The sequence below is a fragment of the Erythrolamprus reginae genome, chromosome 12 (genome assembly GCF_031021105.1).
Source record: "Erythrolamprus reginae isolate rEryReg1 chromosome 12, rEryReg1.hap1, whole genome shotgun sequence".
In the NCBI taxonomy this organism is placed as follows: domain Eukaryota; kingdom Metazoa; phylum Chordata; class Lepidosauria; order Squamata; family Dipsadidae; genus Erythrolamprus; species Erythrolamprus reginae.
Genome location: NC_091961.1, coordinates 6,013,846 through 6,038,238, shown reverse-complemented (window position 1 = coordinate 6,038,238; position 24,393 = coordinate 6,013,846). Strand labels below are relative to the sequence as shown.

At 43.8% G+C, this 24,393-nt stretch overlaps 1 protein-coding gene across 4 annotated transcripts in view; it reads left to right on the top strand.

Moving 5' to 3' along the window:
- The window catches only part of NSD3 (nuclear receptor binding SET domain protein 3), a 119,999-nt gene that overhangs the window by 36,031 nt on the left and 59,575 nt on the right, over positions 1–24,393 (top strand). For all 4 annotated transcript variants that reach the window (XM_070765362.1, XM_070765358.1, XM_070765360.1 and 1 more), the window contains exons 4-11: positions 738–897; positions 3,062–3,213; positions 4,443–4,955; positions 11,072–11,198; positions 12,361–12,461; positions 19,771–19,816; positions 22,157–22,287; positions 23,472–23,600. In XM_070765362.1, coding sequence (XP_070621463.1) covers positions 738–897; positions 3,062–3,213; positions 4,443–4,955; positions 11,072–11,198; positions 12,361–12,461; positions 19,771–19,816; positions 22,157–22,287; positions 23,472–23,600 — 1,359 coding nt within the window. The remainder of the gene's footprint in view (positions 1–737; positions 898–3,061; positions 3,214–4,442; positions 4,956–11,071; positions 11,199–12,360; positions 12,462–19,770; positions 19,817–22,156; positions 22,288–23,471; positions 23,601–24,393) is intronic.

The window sequence follows — 24,393 nt, the reverse complement described above, 5'->3', positions numbered from 1 at the left end:
GAAAAGGGGGGACATGATCGAAACATTTAAATATGTTAAAGGGTTAAATAAGGTTCAGGAGGGAAGTGTTTTTAATAGGAAAGTGAACACAAGAACAAGGACACAATCTGAAGTTAGTTGGGGAAAGATCAAAAACAACATGAGAAAATATTATTTTACTGAAAGAGTAGTAGATCCTTGGAACAAACTTCCAGCAGACGTGGTTGGTAAATCCACAGTAACTGAATTTAAACATGCCTGGGATAAACATATATCCATTGTAAGATAAAATACAGGAAATAGTATAAGGGCAGACTAGATGGACCATGAGGTCTTTTTCTGCCGTCAGACTTCTATGTTTCTATGTTTCTATATAGGAGAGACAATAGGACAGTGGTCGGAAGGCGCTCTAGTGCACTTATGCATGCCCCTTACTAACCTTTTAGGAATCTGGAGAGGTCAACCGTGGACAGTCTAAAGGTAAAGGTTCTTAAGTAGAAAATGGTTCTTAAGAAGAGGCAAAAAAATCTTGAACACCCGGTTCTTATCCAGAAAAGTTCTTAAGTAGAGGCATTTGTAGGTAGAGGTACCACTGTAGTATTAAACAAGTATGCCCCAAAGCAAAGAACTATAATTATTATCAGAATTATTGGAAAACTGTTGGACAAAAATATTTAGGAAAAGACTTATCCGTAAAAGCAACTTTTCACTTTCGTGTGATGTAAAATTATTCCTTTATTTTTGTTATTCTCACACAGGCACAGCAAGTTGAGCCTTCACTTTCTGTGCAAGAGACCAGCGATTGCAAGTTTGAGGTGGGAGATCTTGTCTGGTCCAAAGTGGGGACATACCCTTGGTGGCCCTGTATGGTTTCAAAAGACCCTCAACTCGAAGTTCATACTAAAATTAACACGAGAGGTCGGTAAAGAAAAAAATATCTGAGCCGTTATTTTAGAACTTTCCGAATAACTAACTCTGTTAATTATTTTATTACCATCTCCTAATTCCAAATGAGCAGATTAATTCTAGAATCTGATTAAATTAAAACCAAGAGATGATTATAGACCAGGGGTCTCCAACCTTGGTCACTTTAAGACTTGTGGACTTCAACTCCCAGGGTTCCTGGCTGAGGAATTCTGGGAGTTGAAGTCCACAAGTCTTAAAGCGATCAAGCTTGGAGACTTCCGACATAGACAGCTTAAAACAGTGATGGCGAACCTATGGCACGGGGGACACAGGTGGTACATGGAGCCATATCTGTTGGCACATGAGCTATTGCCTTAGCTCAGTTGCAATGTGCATGTGTGTGCCAGCCAGCTGATTTTTGGCTCAGGCAGAGGCTCTGGGAGGGCATTTTTGGCTTCCAAAGAGCCACCAGGAGGTGGGGGCAATGTTCCCTCTAATTTTTTTCCGGTGTGGCCGGAAAAGTATAGTGTCTGAGCGGCAGTCCCCTTGGGACTGGGCGGCATAGAAGTATAAATAAATAAATAATCAAACAATAAACAAACAAATAAACAAGAAAAAAATCCCTTCTTTTTTATTAAAAGAAATTAATAATTTTAAAAAACAAAATCCATTACTATTAAAACTAAAACAACCAGCAAAACCAAAAACTTAACTATTAATAAAAACAGGTGGGGGCTGGGTTTTTCCCCTCTATTATTATTTAAGAGCTTTTACCATATGCTTTAAATCAAGAGTCACTTCTCTCTCTCTTTCTCTCTCTTTCCTGTCATTCTCTGACTCAATCATTTTCTCATTTCCTTTTTTCTCCCCTTTTTTCTATCATCTCTCTCTCTCTCTCTTCCTTCCACTCTTCTCTCTCTCTCTTGCTTTCTTCCTCTCTCTCTCTCTTCCTTCCTCTCTTCTCTCTCTCTCTCCTGCTCTCTTTCTCTCTCTCCTGCTCTTGCTCTCTCTTTTTCTCACTTTCTCTCTCTTGCTTTCTCTCTCACTCTCTTGCTTTCTCTCTCACTCTTTCTTGTTTTCGTTCTCTCTCTCTCTTGTTCTCTCTCTTGCTATCTCTCTTTCTCTCCCCCCTCTTTCTCTCTCTCTCTCCTTCTCACTTTCTCTCTATCTTGCTCTGTCTGTTGCTCTCACTCTCTCTCGTTCTCTCTCCGCTCTTCTCACAGCGGAGGCCGGCGAAGGTGATTTTCAATGTCGGGCACGCACGCTCCCCATCCCCCTGCCAGCCCGCCCGGAACATTCAAAATAAGAAAAACCTGGGTGGGTGGGTGAGGATGTTTTTACCCCAGCGGCAGGGAAGCCTTTAGAGCAGGGGTCCCCAACCACCGGGCCGCGGACCAGTACCGGGCCGCGGGGCATGTTGCACCGGTCCGTGGAGTCAGCAGCTGCCGGCCCTCATGCCGCCACCCCCTCCCTCCAGCGCTTCGCCTCCCGCCGGGCAAGAGGCCTCGGGAGGCAGGTTCTGCCGGCCACAGGACGATGGCAGGAAAGAGGGGCGGGGAGGACCAGCACCCCCATGCTTAATCCCGCCCCCAACCACGCCCCTTTCCGCCCCCACTGGGCCATAGAAAAATTGTCTTGCTGAAACTGGTCCCTGGTGGAAAAAATGTTGGGGACCACTGCTTTAGAGCCTGGGGAGGGCAAAACATGAGCCAATTAGGTCTACCAGAAGTTGGGAAACAGGCTGATTCCGGCCTCCAGAGGGCCTCTGGGAGGCGAGAGGAGCTGTTTTCGTCCACCCCAGGCATTAAATTATGGGTGTGGACACTCACACATGCACAATAGTGCACGCCCACACCCGAGGGAAAAAAGGTTCGCCATCACTGGTCTAAAACAATTGAATTTGGGGTCCCTTCCCTTCTTTTTTCATATGTATACACCAGCACACATCTGCATACTTACACCTGTTTTAAAAGTCGCAAGTGAAATGATGGTTAATGTTTTTGCTTTCGTGTGTGTATGTTAAAAGAGAAATGTTTTATGTTTGCCTCTGTACTTCATGCAGGTGCGAAAGTATACTTCCCCGAATGGGGGGGAAAAAAGGGTGGTGGAATTTCTTAGCCAAATGTTTCCTTTACATTTCCTGCCTCCACCCACCCACCCACCCTTTCTTTTCCAGGTGCGCGAGAATATCATGTTCAATTCTTTAGCGACCAGCCTGAAAGGGCTTGGGTACATGAAAAACGGGTACGAGAATATGAAGGACGAAAGCAGTATGATCAGCTGGTGGCCGAGGCTGCTAAGCAGGCCAACCACTCCGAGAAACAAAAGGTAGGTACAGTCTGAAATGATAACTTATTTTAGCAGCAAGTAAGAGAACAATTGTACCCACAAATCCAGATATTTTAAAATTTTGTTATTAAATTTGTTTGCCACCCTTCTCGATGCAGTGTGATTCTGGGCAGCTTACAACATCAAATAAAACTAAATATGCATAACATGATTAAACAAACCCACCTAGAAGTGTTTGCGTTATCACCTAAATATTTATTGGGGTTTTATTATTGTATACATTTATTTATTTATTTACTTATTTATTTGTTTGTTTGTTTGTTTATTTATTAGATTTGTATGCCGCCCTTCTCTGAAAAACTTATTATTATTATTATTATTATTATTATTGTTGTTGTTGTTGTTGTTGTTGTTGATTGGATTTGTATGCCGCCCCTCTCCATAGACTCGGGGCGGCTAACAACAATGATAAAAACAGCATGTAACAATCCAGTCCAATACTAAAACAACTAAAAACCCTTATTATAAAACCAAACATACACACAAACATACCATGCATAAATTGTAAAGGCCTAGGGGGAAGGAGAGGGGCGGCATACAAATCTAAATAATAAATAAATAAATAAATAAAATATCTCAGTTCCCCCATGCCTGACAGCAGAGGTGGGTTTTAAGGAGCTTACGAAAGGCGATGAGGGTGGGGGCAACTCTAATCTCTGGGGGGAGCTGGTTCCAGAGGTCCGGGGCCGCCACAGAGAAGGCTCTTCCCCTGGGTCCCGCCAAACGACATTGTTTAGTTGACGGGACTCGGAGAAGGCCCACTCTGTGGGACCTAACTGGTCGCTGGGATTCATGCAGCAGAAGGCGGTCCCTGAGATAATCTGGTCCGGTGCCATGAAGGGCTTTATAGGTCATAACCAACACTTTGAATTGTGACCAGAAACTGATTGGCAACCAATGCAGACTGCGGAGTGTTGGTGTAACATGGGCATATTTGGGGAAGCCCATGATTGCTCTCGCAGCTGCATTTATCCCAGGACCTCCTATTTATTTTTCTCCTGCCTTGACAGTAAAGTGTGGATTATCCAACATTTTCGGCTATCTGACTATCAGGCCACCCATTTATGTTGGATAATCAGGACTCTACTGTACTTCGACACAGCAACTGAAACCAAACATGTTTTCATTTGGACAGATTTTGTAAGTTAAGTGGGGCTGAATGAATGTCACATCTCTCTCTCTCTTTTTTTCTCTCTGTCTTTCCTAAGATCCGCAAGCCGAGGCCGCAGAGAGAACGGGCGCAGTGGGATATTGGCATAGCCCATGCTGAGAAAGCGCTAAAAATGAGCCTGGAAGAACGGATAGAGCAGTACACTTTCATCTACGTCGATAAGGAGCCTGAAGAGGTGTCCTCCAAAGCCAAACGGATTGTCATGCCTAAGATCGAGGCTAAAAAGATCCGCAAAATCAAATCACCGCCAAGTTCTCCGCCAGAACAGACCGACGATGTTTCGGCCGCGCCTTCCCCACCCAGACCGGAGATCCGGCGGTATAGCCAGAGAAGACAATCCAGTGCAGACGAAGAATCCCCACCCGTGAAAATTCAATGGAAAACTGCTGCGGCCAGAAAATCCCTCCCGCCGTCCATCACCATGCACAAGGGGACTCTGGACCTTCAGAAATGTAACATGTCTCCGGTGGTTAAAATTGAACAAGTTTTTGCTCTTCAGAACGCGGCTGGGAATGGAAAGTTCATTGATCAGTTTGTTTACTCTGCAAAGGTAAAGAAATTCCCACTGTCTCTTACACGGAATATTTGTACAAAGCCATATTAAAAAAGATTTTACACTGCAATCCTCCTAAGAACTACAGTGTCTTCACTGAACTACAGTGTCTTCTACTTACGAACTTAATTCGTTCCGTGACCAGGTTCTTAAGTATAAAAGTTTGTAAGAACAAGCCATTTTTCCCATAGGAATCAATGTAAAAGCAAATAATGTGTGCGATTGATTCAACCACAGGAGATTCCTAGAGAGGCCCCACAGAGGCTTCTCCCTGCCTTTTCTGGCTCTGTTTCCTCCTAGGAGATTCTTAGGCCCCACAGAGGCTTCTCCCTGCCTTTTCCGGCCCTACTTCCTCCCAGGAGATTCCTAGAGAGGCCCCACAGAGGCTTCTCCCTGCCTTTTCCGGCTCTGTTTCCTCCCAGGAGATTCCTAGAGAGGCCCCACGGAGGCTTCTCCTCGCCTTTTCCGGCCCTGTTTCCTCCCAGGAGATTCCTAGAGAGGCGCCACAGAGGCTTCTCCCTGCCTTTTCCGGCCCTGTTTCCTCCCAGGAGATTCCTAGAGAGGCCCCACGGAGGCTTCTCTCCGCCTTTTCCGGCCCTGTTTCCTCCCAGGAGATTCCTAGAGAGGCCCACGGAGGCTTCTCCCTGCCTTTTCAGGCTCTGTTTCCTCCCAGGAGATTCCTAGAGTGGCCCCACGGAGGCTTCTCTCTGCCTTTTCAGGCTCTGTTTCCTCCTAGGAGATTCCTAGAGAGGCCCCACGGAGGCTTCTCTCCGCCTTTTCCGGCCCTGTTTCCTCCTAGGAGATTCCTAGAGAGGCCCACGGATGCTTCTCCCTGCCTTTTCCAGCTCTGTTTCCTCCCAGGAGATTCCTAGAGAGGCCCCACGGAGGCTTCTCCCCGTCTTTTCCAGCTCTGTTTCCTCCCAGGAGATTCCTAGAGAGGCCCCACGGAGGCTTCTCCCCGCTTTTTCAGGCTCTGTTTCCTCCCAGGAGATTCCTAGAGTGGCCCCACGGAGGCTTTTCCCTGCCTTTTCCAGCTCTGTTTCCTCCCAGGAGATTCCTAGAGAGGCCCCACAGAGGCTTCTCCCTGCCTTTTCTGGCTGTTTCCTCCCAGGAGATTCCTAGAGAGGCCCCACGGAGGCTTCTCCCCTCCTTTTCCGGCCCTGTTTCCTCCCAGGAGATTCCTACAGAGGCCCCACGGAGGCTTCTCCCCATCTTTTCAGGCTCTGTTTCCTCCCAGGAGATTCCTAGAGAGGCCTCACGGAGGCTTCTCCCTGCCTTTTCCGGTTACAATTTCAGAGGCTCGGGTTTGTAAGTGGAAAATGGTTCTTGAGAAGAGGCAAAAAAAATCTTGAACACCCGGTTCTTATCTAGAAAAGTTCGTAAGTAGAGGCGTTCTTCGGGAGAGGTACCACTGTACTTGGAAGCAAGTCCTTCAACTCAGAAAAACTTACCGTCAGGGGAACAGCTTCCTTAATGCACTTTTGGATTGCAAGCAGTATAAAATATGGGTGCGAATTGAGCAGCCCACACAATTTCCTGCCTCATACTTTTGCAGTGGGTGGGGTGTCTCTTCCTCTTTCTCAGTGTCAGGCTGATGAGTCCATTCACTCTGTGCCCAAGCTTGAGTGCCTTTGTTTATTTGCACTTAACGTTTGTGTCATCAAAGTCATGGCTGTTCCCAAAGGCGTTTTTCCTTGAAGACCTTTCGCTTCTCATCCGTGAAGCTTCTTCGGCTCTGGCGAGGGGTGGAAAGATTTGTATTCTTTGCAGCCATCTTGTCGTTAGCATTGTCCACCGTTCAGTAAAGAACCTACGAAGCTTCTTGGATGAAAAGAGCAACGTCTTCAAGGAAAAACAAAGTCCAGTCACCTTTTCAAAGGGAAAAAAAAAAAGGACCTTTGGGATTGGCACTTAACAATCTTTATTTATTTTTCATCCTCCTTGTCACCATCTTTGTTTTATGTCCTTGTTTCTGTTACTTCTTTTTTTAATCTCGGTACAGTGTTCTCTCGATTTTCGCGGCTTCGAACTTCGCGCAATGTCTATTCCACGGTTTTTCAAAAATATTAATTAAAACATACTTCACGGGTTTTTCCCCTATACCACGGTTTTTCCCGCCCGATGACGTCATATGTTATCGCCAAACTTTCGTCTGCCTTTAATAAGTATTTTTTTAAAATAAACTTTAATAAATGAACATGGTGAGTATTAATCTAAATGGTTGCTGAGGGAATGGGAAATTGCAATTTAGGGGTTTAAAGTGTTAAGGGAAGGCTTGTGACACTGTTCATAGCCAAAAATAGTGTACAGTGATACCTCGTCTTACAAACCCCTCGTCATACAAACTTTTCGAGATACAAACCCAGGGTTTAAGATTTTTTTGCCTCTTCTTACAAACTATTTTCACCTTACAAACCCACCACCGCTGCTGGGATGCCCCGCCTCCGGACTTCCATTGCCAGCGAAGCACCCGTTTTTGCACTGCTGGGATTTCCCTGAGGCTCCCCTCCATGGGAAGTCCCACCTCCGGACTTCCGTGTTTTTGTGTTGCTGCAGGGGAATCCCAACAGGGGAATCCCAGCAGCGCAAAAACGGGCACTTCACTGGCAACGGAAGTCCGGAGCGGGTGCTTCCCAGTGAGGGGAGCCTCAGTGAAATCGCAGCATTGCAAAAACAAAGAGGTCCAGAGATGGGGTTTCGAGGACTTTGGTGTTTTTGTGATGCTGCAATTTCACTGATGCTCCCTTCACTGGGAAACCCCACCTCTGGACTTCCGTTGCCAGTGAAACGCCCATTTTTGCGATGCTGGGATTCCCCTGCAGCATCACAAAAACACAGAAGTCCAGAGGTGGGGTTTCCCATGGAGGGGAGCCTCAGGGGAATCCCAGCAGCGCAAAAACGGGTGCTTCGGCTGGCAAAAGGGGTGAGTTTTGGGCTTGCACGCATTAATCGCTTTTCCATTGATTCCTATGGGAAACATTGTTTCGTCTTACAAACTTTTCACCTTAGGAACTTCGTCCCGGAACCAATTAAGTTTGTAAGACAAGGTATCACTGTATTTACTTCCGCATCTCTACTTTGCGGAAATTCGACTTTTGCGCGCGGTCTCGGAACGCATCCCCTGTGAAAATCGAGGGAACACTGTATTCCCAAATTCCAGGGTACTTCTCCTGGAACAGTTGTGGAATTTCAGACCAGGAAGCTGGGCAAGCCGAGGGCTCACAATGTAGTAGCATTGTAACCGCACTGTTTTGAATGGAGGGTGTTCTATCCTGGGCCTTTGAAAGCAAAGGAGGAATCCACTCACTGATGTTTCAAATCAACCTTTTAATATAAAAAAACATCATTTATACAAGCCAAATTCATGGCTGTGAGTTCATCTTGGCAGTTTCTCAGCGAGAGGAGTTAAAAGATAACAGTGGCTAGATTGTTGCTGAAGATCAAAGCCAATTGTGAATTCTTTTATGAGATAAAGAACTGCCAATCTGAGTATTGCATTGGCAGTTCTGTGTTAGCAAAAACTTCAGAAGAGAAGGATTTAGGGGTAGTGATTTCTGACAGTCTCAAAATGGGTGAGCAGTGTGGTCGGGCGGTAGGAAAAGGAAGTAGGATGCTTGGCTGCATAGCTAGAGGTATAACAAGCAGGAAGAGGGAGATTGTGATCCCCTTATATAGAGCGCTGGTGAGACCACATTTGGAGTACTGTGTTCAGTTCTGGAGACCTCACCTACAAAAAGATATTGACAAAATTGAACGGGTCCAAAGACGGGCAACAAGAATGGTGGAAGGTCTTAAGTATAAAACGTATCAGGAAAGACTTAATGAACTCAATCTGTATAGTCTGGAGGACAGAAGGCAAAGGGGGGGACATGATCTAAACATTTAAATATGTTAATGGGGTTCAGGAGGGAAGTGTTTTTAATAGGAAAGTGAACACAAGAACAAGGGGACACAATCTGAAGTTAGTTGGGGGAAAGATCAAAGGCAACATGAGAAAATATTATTTGACTGAAAGAGTAGTAGATGCTTGGAACAAACTTCCAGCAGACATGGTTGGTAAATCCATAGTAACTGAATTTAAACATGCCTGGGATAAACATATATCCATCCTAAGATAGAAACATAGAAACATAGAAGTCTGACGGCAGAAAAAGACCTCGTGGTCCATCTAGTCTGCCCTTATACTATTTCCTGTATTTTATCTTACAATGGATCTATGTTTATCCCAGGCATGTTTAAATTCAGTTACTGTGGATTTACCAACCACGTCTGCTGGAAGTTTGTTCCAAGGATCTACTACTCTTTCAGTGAAATAATATTTTCTTTGCCCCAACTAACTTTAGGATGGATAAAATACAGAAAATAGTATAAGGGCAGACTAGATGGACCATGAGGTCTTTTTCTGCCATCAGACTTCTATGTTTCTATGTTTCTAAAGTGTCTCCAGTTTCACTGACTTACAATTACAACTTTCCAGACTCTCTGCAGACAGGGCACTTTTACTCCAAGGGTTTTGGCAGAAAAATAACAGTTGGCTAGCGGAACATGGATGGGACCTTTAAACATCAACTGACTCCATTACAAAACATTGAAACTCCACCCTAAATATCCCATCAGCCATCCTTAAATACCTATGGGGAGTGGTCAACAATTCCCTAGAGTTAACAAACCATAGACTTCTTCCTTTCCCCATACAAAAATAGAATAGAATAGAATTTTATTGGCCAAGTGTGATTGGACACACAAGGAATTTGTCTTTGGTGCAGATGCTCTCAGCGTACATAAAAGAAAAAGATACATTTGTCAAGAATCACGTGGTACAACACTTAATGATTGTCATAGGGGTCAAATAAGCAATGAGGAAACAATATTAATAAAAAAAATCTTAGGATACAAGTAACAAGTTACAGTCATACAGTCCTAAGTGGGAGGAAAAGGATGATAGGAATGATGAGAAAAAACTAGTAGAATAGAAGTGCAGATTTAGTAAAAAGTCTGACAGTGTTGAGGGAATTATTTGTTTAGCAGAGTGATGGCGTTCGGGAAAAAACTGTTCTTGTGTCTAGTTGTCTTGGTGTAGTGACATTTGTACAGTGCTCTGTACCAAAAGGACGGTGAGAATATTGGTACAAATGTATATGAATTTAGAATATACAATTATAAATCAAAATACACTACACACTTATTTGTTTGTTTGTTTGTTTGTTAGTTCGTTCGTTCATTTATTTATTTATTTATTTATTTATTTATTTATTTACAGTGATCCCTCTATTATCGCGAGGGTTCCGTTCCAAGACCCCTCGCGATAATCGATTTTTCACGATGTAGGGTTGCGGAAGTAAAAACACCATCTGCGCATGCGTGCCCTTTTTTCTATGGCTGCGCATGCGTAGATGGTGGAGTTTGCGTTCCCCGCCGCCCACGCAAAGGGGAAACCCCGATTCGGCTCCTCGCTGCTGCTGCGCTACCGAGCAGATCAGCTGCTGGGCGGCCGAAGGAACCTTCCCTGGGTCTTCCCCCTCTTGCTGGCGGGCGGGCGAGCGGCGGGCATCAGCAAGGAGCCGGGGTTTCCCCTTTGCGTGGGCGGCCGGGAAAACCCAGGTTGGGGGTTCGGGGGGGTGCTGGGAAGCCCCCCAGGCCGGCTGAGACCTTTTAAAACAGCCGCGCCGCTTCCCAGCTGACTCCCGAAGCCAAACCCGGAAGTGGTTTTTTTTTTTTAATTAAATTTTTTTTAAAAATCGCGATATAGCGTTTCGCGAAGATCGAGATCGCGAAACTCGAGGGATCACTGTATTTATTTATTTATTGGATTTGTATGCCGCCCCTCTCCGTGGACTCGGGGCGGCTAACAGCAGTGATAAAAACAGCATGTAACAATCCAATACTAAAACATATATAGAAGAAAATAAGGCTAAAGAGAGAGAAAGAAAAAGAGAGAAAAAGGAGGAAGGAAAGAAAAGAGGAAAAAATAAAAACCAAAAAAAGAAGAAAGAAGAGATAAATTCATACCTATAAATTTATCAGATGTTGTAAATAGTGTCGACTTATCTCTTATAGAGACCCTAATTGAGAGATACTCAAAGCTCCTCCTTTTCCTTTTTCTTTCGCAACAGGGCATAGGAAACAAGCCAGAGATAATCATCAAAGGGCACGACAAAGTCACTTCCGTCTCCATCCCACGGACCGAGAGAGCCTCGTCCCAGAGTGCCCCCTCTCCGGAAACGTCTTCTGGGTTGGCAAGTAGGTAAATTTTGTGGCTCCTGGTTTAAGGCCGAATGAAATCCGATGTTTCCCGAGGGTAAAAAAAAAAGTATTCGGTGGAAACCAAAGAAAAGGGCTCCAATTGATCTTCGGGGGTTGCTAAGCTGGTTGATACGAGATAGAGCAGTGTTTCCCAACCTTGGCGACTTGAAGATATCTGGACTTCAGCTCCCAGAATTCCCCAGCCAGAATTGAATAGAGTTGAAGTCCAGATCTCTTCAAGTGGCCAAGGTTGGGAAACACTGATCTAGAAGACCGTCAGAGAACCCAGAGGCAAAGGATAGGCTGAAGAAGGACCCTGCCAACCTGGCGGGTTAAAGTCTAGGCCCTCAAGAAAATAATGTAGAAAATTCAGAACTTTTCTAATGGCATTCAATAGAAAAGTTCTGATTTCTCTATATTAATTTCTTGATATTATTGAATGTCATCCGTCATTGAGGAAAGAGGTGAAGGGAGGGAGGGAGGGAGAGAGAGAGAAAGAGTGAGAAAGAGTGAGAGAATGAGAGAGAGAAAGAGAGAGAGAAAGAGAAAGAGAGAGAGAAAGAGGGAGAGAAAGAGGGAGAGAGAAGAGAGTGAGAAAGAGAGAGAGAGAGAAAAGAGAGAGAAAAGAGAGAGAGAGAGAAAGAGAGAGAGAGAAGGAGAGAGAGAGGAAGAGAGAGAGAAAAAGAGAAAGAGAGAAAGAGAGAGAGACAGACAGAGAGAGAGAGAAAGAGGGAGAGAGAAGAGAGTTAGAGAGAGAAAGAGAAAGAGAGAGAAAAAGAGAGAGAGAGAAAGAGAGAGAGAGAGAAAGAGAGAGGAAGAGAGAGAGGAAGAGAGAGAGACAGAGAGAGAGAAAGAGAGAGAGAGAGAAAAGAGAGAGAGAAAGAGAGAAAGAGAAAGAGAGAGAGAGAAAGAGAGAAAAGAGAGAGAGAAAGAGAGAAAGAGAGAAAAGAGAGAGAGAGAAAGAGAGAAAAGAGAGAGAAAAAGAGAGAGAAAGAGAGAGAGAGAGAAAGAGAGAGAGACAGAGAGAGAGAGAGAAAGAGAGAAAGAGAAAGAGAGAGAGAGAGAGAAAAGAGAGAGAGAGAAAGAGAGAAAAGAGAGAGAGAGAGAGAGAGAGAGAGAGAGAGAAACTCCTGTAATGGAAACCATCCTCTTCCCTTAGGTTCCGTAGAAAAGAAGCAACAGAGAAGATCGATACGAACTCGCTCAGAGTCTGAGAAATCCACGGAGGTTGTGCCAAAGAAGAAGATCAAAAAGGAGCAGGTTGGCTTCCTCCATGTAGAGAGTTAAAAAATATATATATCGTACTCATACCTGTTGTCACTTTTTATACTGATGCCTTTTTATTTAAACCCCACCCTACCCTCTCTCTCTTTTTTTTCCCAATTTTTTTTTCTTGTGGGGTTTTGCCTTTTTTTCCCCGAAGTCTCCTTCTTGAGATCCAACCCTTTATAACCTCTGCTGGTCCACTAATTTTCCGCTGACCGCATCGTTCACATTTTGGAGACCTGATAAAACAGAGATTCTCACAAACGCGGTGTTTGTTTCTTGTTATCAGCTGTGTGTAATTTTTTATTTTTTAAAGTTTCAGTGAGTTCCCTAGATTGCGCTCTGCTTTGTTCCCATCTTAGCATAGCAGCTGGAGTATATTGAGGCTGACCCCAGGGGTTTTATTTTTTGTTGTCTTCCCTCCCCCCACTTTCTAAGAAAGTAGGATGGATTGAAAAGGGAGAGGGATTTCTAAGCATGTTTTTTTGCTTGAAGGCCAAGTGCCTTCAAGCTGACAACAAGCAGGAAGGAACATAATTCTGGGGTTCTATGGAGATTCTTCACCATCCAGGCCACGGTTGTCCCAAAGGTACTTTTATTTATTTACAACTGGACTTTCTGTGGCTTTTCCTTTTTTTTTCTCGGAAGATGTTTCACTTCTCATCGAAGAAGTGGACCATTGTGGCCCGTGCAGCTGATAGTGGATCCTGTTCGAGAGGAGACCGACTTGGTGATGTGCCAGTGGCCTATATAACTGGCGCATGAGTCGAACAGTGAGGAGGCTGGCTAGAACTCGGTACCAGAGGCAGAGATTCAGCCAGGGCCTTCGGAACCTCCAGTACCCCTAGCAGGGATGAGGAAGAAGAGGCTTCTCCTCTTGATGCACGAGCCCGCGGTGCTGCCAAGAGACAGGAATGGTTACTTCAGAGGAGGTCTCGGGAGTAAGACTGGGGATTAATTGGCCACTCCCCTAGTCTATTTAAGGACAGCAGAGGCAGTTGAAACACTGCAGGAAACAACAGTTTAGACCAGGGGTAGGCAAAGTTGACTCTTCTATGACTTGTGGACTTCAACCCCCAGAATTCCTGAGCTAATTCCTGCTAGCTTAGGAATTCTGGGAGTTGAAGTCCATAAGTCACAGAACAGCCAACTTTGCCTACCCGTGGTTTAGAGTCATGTATCTGGTCTCGTGAAAATCTCTACTCTGTTTTTTTGCCTTGGATTGCTTATCAAGGAGGACTCCTGGGCATTGTGCCAAGCCTTTGGACACTTCCGTGAGATAACAAGAACTAATTGCATTGTTTTGAGTTAAGACTTTGCTGAAATTACCCCGGGCCAGGTTATCTCCGGGATCGCCTTCTGCCGCACGAATCCCAGCGACCAATTAGATCCCACAGAGTGGGCCTTCTCCGGGTCCCGTCAACTAAACAATGTCGTTTGGCGGGACCCAGGGGAAGAGCCTTCTCTGTGGCGGCCCCGGCCCTCTGGAACCAACTCCCCCCAGAGTAGAATAGCCCCCACCCTCCTTGCCTTTCGTAAAACCCACCTCTGCCGTCAGGCATGGGGGAATTAAGATATTCTTTCCGCCTAGGCTTCTACAATTTATGTATGGTATGTTTGTATGTATGATTGGTTTTAAAATAAGGGTTTTTAGCTACTTTAGTATTGGATTGTCGCATGTTGTTTTTACCACTGTTGTTAGCCGCCCCGAGTTTACGGAGAGGGGCGACATACAAATCCAATAAAATGAAAAAAAAATGAAATGAAGGTTAATTAGTAGCTGACTTTTTTCAGGAAAGGATTGCTTTTTGATTTCTGTGTGTCTCCACTGCTAAGCCAGTTATTAAAGATTAAATTAAGTTTGTGCAAATGGTGTGTTTTGATATGTTCCATAACTGGGGGCAGAACACAGACCGGTGGTTGGAAAGAGGGGTTAAAGGGGCCATTTATGTCAAAATTGAACAGCCCACTCTCAACAGACCGGAAGGGATACAATACCGTCAGGCAGGGGTTCCTTGTTGCTGCCACCACCGATGCGGTTGCATGCAGAGCTCTGGGTGACTGGTGGGTGGGTGCGCGCGCACGCATGAGTTTTGGCTTTTGCACATGCGCAGGAAGCTAAATCTCATGTAAGGATACGCACACGCATGAGATATCAATTTTCAGCATTTTGTTTTGCTGCACGTATGCAAGACAACCGCCAACAATTGGCGGAATCTTAACTGTCCATGTGCAAGATTTGGCTCCCTGAGCATGCGCAGAAGGCAAATCTCACGCGGGCATGCCCGCTGGTAACCCAGAGCTGTGCACGCAGCTCCGTTTTCGCGACTGGTGCGATGGCATCAAGCATACCGGTAGGAACCCAATATTCAATGCCATCTATCTACGGTCTGCAACACAGTCCCTTCAGCAGTTCCAAGAAGGCGCCGCATCTATTTGTACCACTCAGCTGACCCTGGGGACTCCAGCTGACCTTCACGACTCACTAAAAGAATGCAAATTTATTATTTATTTTTATTTAGTTTGTCAAAACATGTACGAGACAACAGGCATAAGTATAAACATGGACAAGGACACAGAAAATGAGGACAGATAAATGCCCTGTTTCCCCGAAAATAAGTCACCCCCGAAAGTAAGGCATAGGAGAGGTTTCGTAGAATTGCCTAATATAAGGCATCCCCCGAAAGTAAGAAGTAGGAGAGGTTGCGTTTCGCAGCCTTCCCGAACAGAACATCTATAACACTGCTGTCCATAACGCTCTCTACATGGGGCTACCTTTGAAAAGTGTTTGGAAACTTCAGATCGTGCAGAATGCAGCTGCGAGAGCAATCATGGGCTTCTCTAAATATGCCCATGTCACACCAACACTCTGCAGTCTGCACTGGTTGCCGATCAGTTTCCGGTCACAATTCAAAGTGTTGGTTATGACCTATAAAGCCCTTCATGGCACCGGACCAGATTACCTCAGGGACTGCCTTCTGCTGCACGAATCCCAGCGACCAGTTAGGTCCTACAGAGTGGGTCTTCTCTGGGTCCCGTCAACTAAACAATGCCGCTTGGCGGGACCCAGGGGAAGAGCCTTCTCTGTGGCGGCCCCGACCCTCTGGAACCAACTCCCCCCAGAGATTAGAATTGCCCCCACCCTCCTTGCCTTTCATAAGCTCCTCAAAACCCACCTCTGCCGCCAGGCATGGGGGAATTAAGATTCCTTTTTCCCCTAGGCCTTTACAATTGTATGCATGGTATGTTTGTATGTATGTTTGGTTTTTTATATTAATGGGTTTTTAATCGTTTTTAGTATTGGATTATTATTGTACGCTGTCTTATTATTGCTGTTAGCCACTCCGAGTCTCCAGAGAGGGGCGGCATACAAATCCAATAAATGAATGAATGAATGAATGAATGAATGAATGAATGAATGAATAAATAAATAAATAAATTGCATCCCTAAACGCTGCATCAATCAGATTCAAAACACATCCAACACGCATCCAACATGCGGCTGCGTGTTTGGATGCTTTTTTGCTGCAGGATACAAGTTTTTGCTACAGGATACAATTCACTGGGGGAAAAATAAGGCATCCCCTGAAAATAAGACGTAGCACATCTTTGAGAGCAAAAATTAATATAAGACGCTGTCTTATTTTCGGGGAAACACGGTAGGAACAGTAGGACAGATTTAGAAGGCACGCTGGTTCGCTTATGCATACCCCATCACAGACCTCTTAGGAATGGGGTGAGGTCTACAGTAGACAGGTTAAGGTTGAAGCTATGGAGGGGGGTTGAGGATGTAACAACGGAGTCAGGTAGAGCAGTGTTTTTCAACCAGTGTGCCGTGAGACATGGTCAGGTGTGCCGCAAAGAAGGAAGCTCAGGTTCTGGTCTCACAACTTTTTGCTGAGAGAGAGAGAGAAAGCAAGAGAGAGAGAGAAAGAAAGAGTGCGAGAGAGAAAGTCAGAGAGAGAGAGAAAGAAAGCAAGAGAGAGAGAGAAAGAAAGAGTGAGAGAGAGAAAGCAAGTGAGAGAGAGAAAGAGACAGAGAAAGAGAGAGAGAGAAAGAAAGAAAGCAAGAGAGAGAGAGAGAAAGAGAGAGAGAGAAAGCAAGTGAGAGAGAGAAAGAGAGAGAAAGAGAAAGAAAGCAAGAGAGAGAAAGAAAGATAGAAAGCAAGAGAGAGAGAGAGAAAAGGAGAGGAAGGGAGAGAGAGAGAAATGAGAAAACGATCGAGACAGAGAATGAGAGGAAAGAGAGAGAAACAAAAGAGAGAGAGAGAGAAGTGACTCTTGATTTAAAGCATATGATAAAAAGCACCCAAAAAATAAGAGAGAAAACCCCCCAGCCCTCACCTGTTTTTGGAAATGGTTCAAGAGTATTATACACACACACACACAAGAGGGAGAGGAGACAGGGATGGAAAAAGAGAGGAGAGTGTCTTAGAGTGTCGTTTTGTGACATTTTGGTTGGTGGTGTGCCCCAGGATTTTGTAAATGTAAAAAATGTGCCGCGGTTCAAAAAAGGTTGAAAATCACTGACATCGAGCATCCCAGGCATTGACCATTCTGTTGCTGAAGTCATATTTTCAGCAATTGAGTTGGGAGCGATTTACCTTGAGTTTTTATCTATTGTTTGCCCATGTATTATTGTGTTTGACACTGAAGCAGTTGTTGTCAGGTAGCACGTTGTAGCAGACAATTTTGTGTTCTGTGCTTAGGTCAAATGTCCAGCTGTCTGCAAGGAGTATAAATCCTTCCATTCCCCACCATCCAGTCAGAGCTGAAGAAGCTTCTTTGGATGAAAAAGCAAAACATCTTCGGAGAAAAACCAGAAAGTCCAGTTGCCTCTTGGGGGGAAAAAAACAAACACATTTGGGATAATTCTGAGTTGCCTTTTTTTTTCCCTTGTAAGAAGAACCAACCTGAACACAGGGCATTTATTTTGGGGTATGGGCCCCAAAGGTGGTATATTGCTTTTGGGAATAGCCAGTTGCAAGTTCCTTCGTTGTGCCACTCAGTCTGTCTGTGGATTTTGCATGTTTCAAGGAGTTTTATTGCATTTGGGGTTTTCTCGACCATTTGGGCTCGCTCCATTTTTTTAAAAATTCAAAAGAAATTTATTTTGGAAAATCAAGCACAAAACACTTTCCCTAACAGCCCAAATCATTTGAAAAAGTTCAAGACGGCAACCCTTTAATGAATGTTATACAGTGATACCTCGTCTTACAAACGCTTCGTCATACAAACTTTTCGAGATACAAACCCGGGGTTTAAGATTTTTTTGCCTCTTCTTACAAACTTTTCACCTTACAAACCCACCACCGCCGCTGGGATGCCCCGCCTCCGGACTTCTGTTACCAGCGAAGCACCCGTTTTTGTGCTTCTGGGATTCCCCTGAGGCTCCCCTCCGTGGGAAACCCCACCTCCAGACTTCCGTGTTTTTGTGATGCTGCAGGAGAATCCCAGCAACTCAAAAAAAGTCGCCTCAGCGAAATCGCAGCATCGCAAAAACACGGAAGTCCGGAGGTGAGGTTTCGAGGACTTCCGTGTTTTTGCGATGCTGCAATTTCACTGATGCACCCTTCGCTGGGAAACCCCACCTTCGGACTTCCGTTGCCAGCGAAGCGCTCGTTCTTGCGATTCTGGGATTCCCCTGCAGCATCGCAAAAACACAGAAATCCGGAGGTGGGGTTTCCCATGGAGGGGAGCCTCAAGGGAATCCCAGCAGCGCAAAAACGGGCGCTTCGGCTGGCAAAAGGGGTGAATTTTGGGCTTGCACGCATTAATCGCTTTTCCATTGATTCCTATGGGAAACATTGTTTCGTCTTACAAACCTTTCACCTTAAGAACCTGGTCCCTGAACCAATTAAGTTCGTAAGACAAGGTATCACTGTATATGGTATTTGTTTAAAATTTTTATTCTTATTATTTTTGCTCGCTATGAAGCTAAACATCTTGTGTTTAAAATACCAGTTCATTATTCCAGCTTTTAACTTTGGCTTTGCTGTCGTGGTAATACTTTTCGCTCAGTTGGATTTCCAAAATAGTGACTTTAAAGGAAAAAAATTTCAACACAGGTTGTTTTTCTTTGTGTTGTTTTTGTTTTTGTTTTTTAAAAAAAACCTCATTCACTAAGTAATCTTTGCTTGCCTTATACTATGGAATTAATTAAATCGACATAGTATATTGTTCTGGTATTTTCAGGAAAAGCTCATAGGAAAGCCTAATGATCAGAGAACCACTGTATTATGTAATATGTTCAGAAAGGCATACTGATATTTTTAGGATCCAGCAACCCTATTTGTTCATATCAGTAACTTTCCAAATTACTTCTGCATCCTTTCAAATTTCAAGATGACAACTGGAATATTAACCTCAACTGAGAAAGACAAATGTTAATTCTGTTTGCAAGTGAGTGATAGCCAAATACAAGTGATTGTCTAGATTTTATATTTGTATTATCAATTGTATCCTATACAAATCCTTCTATTGTATGTTTTTATCCATTGTACAACGAAATAAAATATTTTTCAAACATTATAGGACAATCCTTAATAAATACTTCGAGACGCGTTTCTTAACCTGCCTATGTAAATCACCTTACGGAGAACTTTTTGTTTCTTTTTATTTTCAAATTATGATTTTTAGCCTTTTAAAAAAACCAAACACGAAACCTTTCAGCCGAAAGCTGCTCGGCCACTTACCAAATTCACAACTTGGGTGTTCCCTGGCCGAAAAACCAACCTCTCTCTATGTAGGATCCGAGGCACAGAAATGCGAAAACCTGCAAGGGATTTCACAAGGTCGCCAACCTGCCTATATCCATGCACTGTGCCTTTGCAGAATTCTATACAGAGGAGGAACTCATGTTGGTCTAGATTTAAAAACAGGGGGCCGTAAGTTTGAAATGGTCATTTGGAAATTGAGCGCCCTGCTTTTCTCTCCTTTCGTAGCTATCGCTATTTTAATTTGATTTATTTTCCCCCTTTCCCCTAGCTCAAGGCTTGGTAGCTCGCCCTACCCGATACCCCTTAATTGGTCATTGGGCAAAAATAAATGCCTTCCTGATACTTTACACACAGACACACACACACTTAATGAGTTTGAAACCAGAGGCCCGTTTTATGTTGTTTAGGGAAGGCAATCTTAATTAAATCCGCAAAAATATATATATATGGGTCATGGGTGGAGGGGGGGAACCCCTTAAATGTGATTCCTTATCTACTAACTGCTTGCATTGAATTTACGTTTCCTCCTTTGTAGTAGGGAACAAGAGATGCCTTTACTAACCGCTCGTTTTCCTGTCTAAACAGGTAGAAACAGCCCCGCAGGCAGCAGTGAAGACGGGATTACAAAAAGGTTAGTGTGGCCAACATTATTTCTGGTGGTTTGCCTTGTTCCTGTTTGAAAGACTTGTATCTTAACATTCTTTGTGCACTGCCAAATAAATGCAGCTTATTGTCAGGCTAACCCTTCCGCAACCAGGTCGTGTCAAAAGGCATTGGAGCAGAATCCCTTGACAAAGCAGGCTTCAAAATGTGAAAAATGAAAGCACAAACGCCCTCCTCTCTTAAATCTCCCATCAAGAATAATTATTGGCGTGAGTCCTAGCCTTGGGAGTGGAACAAGTGGACTTGTTATACATCAGAGTTCCTTTCTTCAGAAAGACTTTAGGCCTATGGTTCTCCGATTTATTATATCTTGTGAAGCTTTTATCAGGCTGGAAAATTCAGGAGTACACATTGAGGTCCAATTAAGAACATAAGAAAAGCCGTGCTGAATCGGGCCAAAGCCCATCAAGTCCAGCATTCTGTGTCACACAGTGGCCCACCAATTGTCCATGGGGATCTTGAGCAGAAAGAGAAGGCAAAACTCTCCCTTTCCCTTGGCCCCCAACAAATGGGACCCAAGGGAATCTTGCCTGCCTCAACTCAAAGAGAGACAGAGAGGGAGGGAGGGAGGAAGGAAGGAAGGAAGGAAGGAAGGAAGGAGAAAGGCTAAGAACATAAGAAGAGCCCTGCTGAATCGGGCCAAAGCCCATCAAGTCCAGCATTCTGTGTCACACAGTGGCCCACCAATTGTCCATGGGGATCTTGAGCAGAAAGAGAAGGCAAAACTCTCCCTTTCCCTAACAAATGGTCCCCAAGGGAACCCTGCCTGCCTCAACCAACATAGAGGCAGCACTTGGACTTCCATTTCAATAACCACCATCTAATCCTGTCTTAAAGCTATCCAGGCTGACAGCTGTCATGACCTCTTCTGGAAGTGAATTCCATAAACCAATGACCCTCTGGGTGAAGAAATATTTCCCTTTATTTGTCTTCATTTTCTTACCTACGAGCTTTAGAGAGTGCCCCCTTGTCCTAGTATTGTGTGATAGAGGAAATATTTTTTCTCTATCCACCTTTTCTATCCCATGCATTATTTTATACACTTCGATCAAGTCACCTCTTAAACACCGTCTTTCAAGGCTTTATTGCTCATGCCTGTACACAAAAAAACCCTTAAATTGGGTTTTTTTTTAAATTAACTTAAATACTAGATTTGTTTACATTGTATTATTATTGTTGTTAGCCACCCTGAGTCTACAGAGAGGGGCGGCACACAAATCTGATTAATAAATAAACAAAAATAATATCTAGTCAACCAAAGACCAACACTAAATTGGGCTAGATAAGAGTCAACTATTGGAGAAGAGCAGGCAAACCGGAAGGCAGCATTAAACATGTCATCAGTTTGGAGTCATTGCATTGTCACAGGAGACCCAAATCCAGCCTGCCCACGAATCCCATTGACCTTTGTCTAGCTCCAAAATGTACTGTTCGTTGACTATATTCTTATATAGAGGTCGCAGTAATAAACTCTTCTCCGCTTTGAATTCCATGAATGCTTCTGGTTTATTGTGACCTGCCTTGGGGAGGATTTTAATTTGGAAGATAAGGTATAAATGAACAGAAGACATGCTGAGTATCTCCTAGCCCAGTGTTTTCCAACCTTGGCAACTTGAAGATATCTGGACTTCAACTCCCAGAATTCTCCAGCCAGCATCCGCTGGCTGAGGAATTCTGGAAGTTGAAGTAAAAATATCTTCAAGTTGCCAAGTTGGGAACCACTGTCCTAGCCAACACTTCATAGCATTACTGCATTGGAAAAGCTCTGGTTTTAAAATTCTAGATTAGCTTACTGCAACACCCCCCCACACTCCTAAAAAAATAAAAATAGAAGAGTTGTAAATTTTTAAATATGTTAAAGGGTTAAATAAGGTTCAGGAGGGAAGTGTTTTTAATAGGAAAGTGAACACAAGAACAAGGGGACACAATCTGAAGTTAGTTGGGGGAAAGATCAAAAGCAAAATGAGAAAATATTATTTTACTGAAAGAGTAGTAGATCCTTGGAACAAATTTCCAGCAGACGTGGTTGGTAAATCCACAGTAACTGAATTTAAACATTCCTGGGATAAACATATATGCATCCTAAGATAAAATACAGAAAATAGTATAAGGGCAGACTAGATGGACTATGAGGTCTTTTTTCTGCCATCAGTCTTCTATGTTTCTATGTTTCTATTTGAAAAGCTTTTAAACCAAGTCTGCAATTTGGCTAGTTCTCTTGGTGGTGGTGGGCGCTGTTACTTTTTCTTTCCGTAGCTTACATATTTGAGAGGTCTTTTAGGATTAATTCCAGTGTGTTGTGTTAAAGGTGCCAGCGAGATTTCCGATTCTTGTAAACCTCTAAAGAAAAGAAGTCGGGCCTCCACCGATGTAGAATTGGCTAACTCGGCGTACAGAGATACCTCGGATTCGGATTCAAGAGGACTTAATGATTTACAGGTATTTATTCGGCCCCAGCTTTGAAACTGACAAATAATTTGATCAATCCGTTGCTTATGATTATAACCTTGGGAGTGAAATGTTTCTGGTTGCTAATCTTCTTCGAATATGTTTTGTTTGCAAACACAATTGTAAACGATGCACAAAAACATCCCATTTTGACAACATATATATATTTTTTTACATCAGGTAAGTGTAAACAACGTTGACTTAAGTGCAGCTAGGGTACATTTCTGCTCCTTCCTTAAGATCTATTGAATTCTGTATTCTCTGTGTTATTGTTTGGTAGTCTTTCCTCTGCATTGAAAAAGGAAAATATCGAAAAAGGGGGAATTACATAAAATGCTGCTGCAGTGAAGGCTGGGAACAAACATGAAAATTATAGCTTTTAAACAAACACAATGGAAAGAGTTGGCCCAGAACAATAAGTAGAACAGTTAACCTATCACTGTTAACTCTAGCTTGATGATAGTGGATAGGTTAGTGCTGAAACATTGCTTTCCTCTGCATTGTTTAAAAGTCTGTTCTACATGTCAATTTTTGAGTTTTACATAGCTGGAAATATCAAGAAAGAAAGAAATATCAAGAAAGATTCAAATAAGAGAATCTGGGTTTTTCCTCTCCAAAATATTACATGGGGAAAAACCCGAACTCAGAAAAAACTACACACACACTCACTTATTTTATTTATTTATTTATTAGATTTGTATGCCGCCCCTCTCCTAAGAATTATATGCTATAATTTACTTTATTTATTAGCCCTTGGGCCATATCAAAATTCAGAATTCCAGACACAAATCATTACTAAAATCTGATAAAAACAATTTTAAATGGAATTGGATTAAAATGCAATTTAAAATAAAATTGAAATAAAATACAATTCTCCTGTGTGCTGCTTGGAGAGCCCAAGCATGGGTTAACTTCTATCTGTTTGAAATGTGCAGCCACTCCTTCTCCTTGGCTCTACTGCAGTGTTTCCCAACCTTGGCTACTTGAACATATTTGGACTTCAACTCCCAGAATTCCCCAGCCAGCTTTTGAAAAGTTTGAAAAAGTTATGGAAAAAGTTAGCTCTTTCGTTTTGCTTTGGTTTTCTCTTGAATGAACTCGATTTTTACCCTGATCCTTATTTATGGAGCTCTTCTTTTTAAAAAATGAAAACAACTGTGCCTGCTTTATTTTAGGGTAGTTTTGGAAAGCAGTCAGACAGCCCATTGGCAACGGCAGATGCTGATGTTTCTGACGTCCAGTCAGTAGATTCGAGTTTGTCAAGAAGAGGTTCAGGGACAAGTAAGAGAGACACCGTTTGCCAGGTAAGTGAAAAGTTACGTCTGTAATCTTCATCAGTTGCCCATATCAGTTACGCTACTTTTTCTTTAAACTATTTACTTGAAAATGGAGGGGCGTCTTATACACAGGAGGTGGAGAGGATAAGACCCCACATGCCGGAGGAGCCTCTATCTCAGGGGTCTTCCAAACTTGGCAACTTTAAGACGTGCGGACTACCAACTCCCAGAATTCTGGGAGTTGAAGTCCACAAGTGTTAAAGTTGCCATGTTTGCGGGGTGTGTGTGTGCTGCTCTATCTTATACAGTGCTACCTCTACTTATGAACTTAATTCATTCTGTAAGTAGAAAATTTTGTAAGAAGAAGCAATTTTTCCCATAGGGATCAATGTAAAAACAAATAATGCGTGCGATTGGGGAAACCACAGGGAGGGTGGAGGCCCTGTTTCCTCCCAGGAGATTCCTCGAGAGGCCCCACAGAGGCTTCTCCCCACCTTTTCTGGCCCTGTTTCCTCCCAGGAGATTCCTCGAGAGGCCCCACGGAGGCTTCTCCCCACCTTTTCCGGCCCTGTTTACTCCCAGGAGATTCCTCGAGAGGCCCCACGGAGGCTTCTCCTCACCTTTTCTGGCCCTATTTCCTCCCAGGAGATTCCTCGAGAGGCCCCACGGAGGCTTCTCCCCGCCTTTTCCGGCCCTGTTTCCTCCCAGGAGATTCCTCGAGAGGCCCCACGGAGGCTTCTCCCTGCCTCATTTCCGGGTCCTCATTTGAGCCACCTCAGAAGTATGGAAGGTTGAGTCAACCTTGAGCCGGTGATGAGAT